Source organism: Strix aluco, chromosome 36 (genome assembly GCF_031877795.1).
Source record: "Strix aluco isolate bStrAlu1 chromosome 36, bStrAlu1.hap1, whole genome shotgun sequence".
In the NCBI taxonomy this organism is placed as follows: Eukaryota; Metazoa; Chordata; class Aves; order Strigiformes; family Strigidae; genus Strix; species Strix aluco.
In genome coordinates, this window is record NC_133966.1 from 256,132 (window position 1) to 259,426 (window position 3,295).

The 3,295-nt window shown below is 51.7% G+C and overlaps 1 protein-coding gene across 1 annotated transcript; it reads right to left on the reverse strand.

The window, feature by feature from the left end:
* Positions 1 to 1,528: 1,528 nt before the first annotated feature.
* LOC141917294 (olfactory receptor 14A16-like) lies at positions 1,529 to 2,566 on the reverse strand. Its single transcript, XM_074810404.1, has one exon. The coding sequence runs from the start codon at positions 2,501 to 2,503 to the stop codon at positions 1,529 to 1,531; it is 975 nt and encodes a 324-aa protein (XP_074666505.1). The 5' UTR covers positions 2,504 to 2,566.
* Between the last annotated feature and the right edge of the window lie 729 nt (positions 2,567 to 3,295).

A 3,295-nucleotide genomic window follows, 5' to 3' on the forward strand; every position in this document is an offset into this window, starting at 1 on the left:
GCCCATTCTTCCAGCCTGTCCAGGTCTGTCTGTGAGGTGGCTCTGCCTTCTGACGTGTCCACCTCACCACCCTCTGTGGTGTCCTCAGCAGATATTGTAAGGGTGATTTCAACCCCGTCCTCCAGATAATGTAGGAAGATGTTGAACAGCGTGGGGCCAAGTATCATTTCCTGGGAGATCCAACTTGTTACAGGCTTCCAGCCTGAGTATAAAGCATTGATCATGACACTCTGAGTGCAGCTTGTTAGCCAATTTCCTACCCACCTCACAGAGCACCGCTCCGATCTATATCTTGCCCATTTGTCCAAAAGAAATCTGTAGGAAACAGCCTTTGCTGAAGTCCAGGTAAAAAACATCCACTGCTCTCCTCATGCTGACAGAAGGTTTATGTTGTTGAAGAAGGCGATCAGGTTAGATTGGCACGATTTGCCCTTGATAAATCCATGTTGGATTTTCCCAATCAATTCCTCCATTTGATTTGTGATAGCTGAAAGGTTCCCCAGATCAATCCCCAAGACAGTCTTCACTGCCCCTTCCCCCCACGGCCATACTGCTTTGGAAGATCCCCCAGCATCCCACCCCTGTCTAGACCAGCATGTCCCATGCTGGGGGGATTCTGGGCAGGGCTGGCTGTTCCCCCCATCCAGGTACTGACACCAGCAGGAGGATGGAGATGGTCTTGCAGAAAGACTCCCCCATAAACCTGGAGTGAGCAACCCATGCTGGAAATGGCCCATGAGAGAGGCTGGGGGGTGATGAAGGCCCTGGGCCACCTTCCTGGTCTGTCCATGCCACCAAGGACACAGACCAGCCTCTTCTCTCCTGTACCTGCATGTCTTCGATCCCTTCCACAAGCCCTGGCTCTGCACCACAAATGCCCTGCTGTGAGTCCTCATGCTACGTGGTCATGCAGGGTGAGTTATATGCTGATGGTTTTCTATCCCCAGTAATTTCCATCCCAGCCCAGCTCCCTCCAAGCTCTCCCATCTCCCCTGCACTCTCTCCACCTGTCTCCCCAGCACAGCCCACTCTGGGTTCGTCCCAATGCAGCACCTGCTGCAGGGTGCTCTGGGCGCTCACTCCACAGCCTCAGCCCCTCTGAAGGGCACAGCAGCTCCTCAGGGGCAGGGAGGGGTCAGCCCCCGAGATGGGAGGCACCCATGGCACAAGGCTCTCTGGCTCTCCTGTAAAACATATCCTGAGGGGTCTGCAGCCACTCTGTGCCATCCCCTCTTCCCAGACCAGCACAAGAGCCCCGAGTTGGTGCAGCCATGATGGTGTTCTCATTCCCCATACATTCCTGCCCTGGTAAGGATGGTTGTAAGACAAAGAAGTCCTGGGTTCATTTATTTTGCTTAAATACACAGAGAGCCTGGCTCCTCCTTCAGACAAAGTCCCTGGGTCACACAAGATGGGTGGATACTGATGTAGTAGGGAAAGAATAATCAAATGTCTTTGTAGACCACATCATCACAAAAGGATAAAGGAAAAAATAACTATATAAAGAAGGAAAGACATGCATGGGCTGTCATGACATACACTGGGAGGCATTTGCAGATAAAGTTTGACAGTCTATGGCTGCTGAAAAACATCCAGTCAGTTTCTTCAGGGCATCCTTGAGTTCCTGGTTCCTCATGCTGTAGATGAGGGGGTTCAATGCTGGAGGCACCACCGAATACAGAAATGACACCACCAGATCCAGGGTTGGGGAGGAGAGGGAACGGGGCTTCAGATGGGCAAACATGACAGTGCTGATAAAGAGGGAGACCACGGCCAGGTGAGGGAGGCATGTGGAAAAGGCTTTGTGCTGTCCCTGCTCAGAGGGGATCCTCAGCACGGCCCTGAAGATCTGCACATAGGACATCACAATGAAAACAAAACATCCAAAAGCTGAACAGACACTAACCACAAGAAGCCCAACTTCCCTGAGGTAGGAGTGTGAGCAGGAGAGCATGAGGATCTGGGGGATTTCACAGAAGAACTGGTCCAGGACATTACCTTGGCAGAGTGGTAGCGAAAATGTGTTGGCTTTGTGCAGGAGAGAATTGAGAATCCCAGTGCCCCAGGCAGCTGCTGCCATGTGAACACAAGCTCTGCTGCCCAGGAGGGTCTCGTAATGCAGGGGTTTGCAGATGGCAACGTGGCGGTCATAGGACATGACCGTGAGAAGGAAATACTCTGCTGCAGCGAAGAAATAGAAGAAAAGGACTTGTTCCACACATCCCGAGTAGGAGATGGCCCTTTTGTCCCAGAGGGAATTGTGCATGGCTTTGGGGAGAGTGGTGGAGATGGAGCCCAGGTCGAGGAGGGAGAGGTTGAGGAGGAAGAAGTACATGGGGGTGTGCAGGTGGTGGTCACAGGCGATGGCGGTGATGATGAGGCCGTTGCCCAGGAGGGCAGCCATGTAGATGCCCAGGAAGAGCCAGAAGTGCAAGAGCTGCAGCTCCCGTCTGTCTGCGAATGCCAGGAGGAGGAACTCAGTGATGGAGCTGCTGTTGGACATTTGTTCACTCTGAGCATGGGGGACTGTTGAAAGAGAAGACACTGATAAGTGAGGGCAGACTTCTCTGAGTCAATCCTATGTTATTTCTCAAAAAATCCACTCAAAATTATTTCTCTTTCTTTCTGGGATCTGCTTTCAATTCCCTTTTATGAGCTCAGGTTTGTGCTTCTGAGTGAGGGCTCTTCCTTTGAAGGGGCAGAAGACAATATGTCTCGCATTGCTCTCAGCCTGAACATGGGGAAGCCCTGAGGGACAAAAGGGCTCCCTGTGCCCTTGTGCACAGTCAGGAGAGCTGGTCTGCCCACGAGTGACCTGCTGGTCACCATGCAGGTGCCCTGTGCTTATTAATGTCTGCTGGAGGATAATTTCACCAGCACCGTATCTGAAGAAGAAACTGGACTTCTCCGAGCTTGGAAGTGTCCAGTTTCAAAGTCCATTATTTCAAAGTCCTTTCTCTTTCCATGTGCAACTGAGCAGAGACAGATTCAGAGGGGTGACCTGGCTCTCTGCTACCTGGAGTTCACAGAATCACAGAATCAACTAGGTTGGAAAGGACCTTGAAGATCATCTAGTCCAACCATTAACCTAACACTGCCAGTTCCCATCTACACCAGATCTCTCAGCGCTACGTCGACCCTACTCTTAAACACCTCCAGGGATGGGGACTCCACCACCTCCCTGGGCAGCCCATTCCACTGCCTAATAACCCGTTCTGTAAAGAAATACTTCCTGACATCTAGTCTAAACCTTCCCTGGCGCAACTTGAGGCCATTCCCTCTTGTCCTATCACTT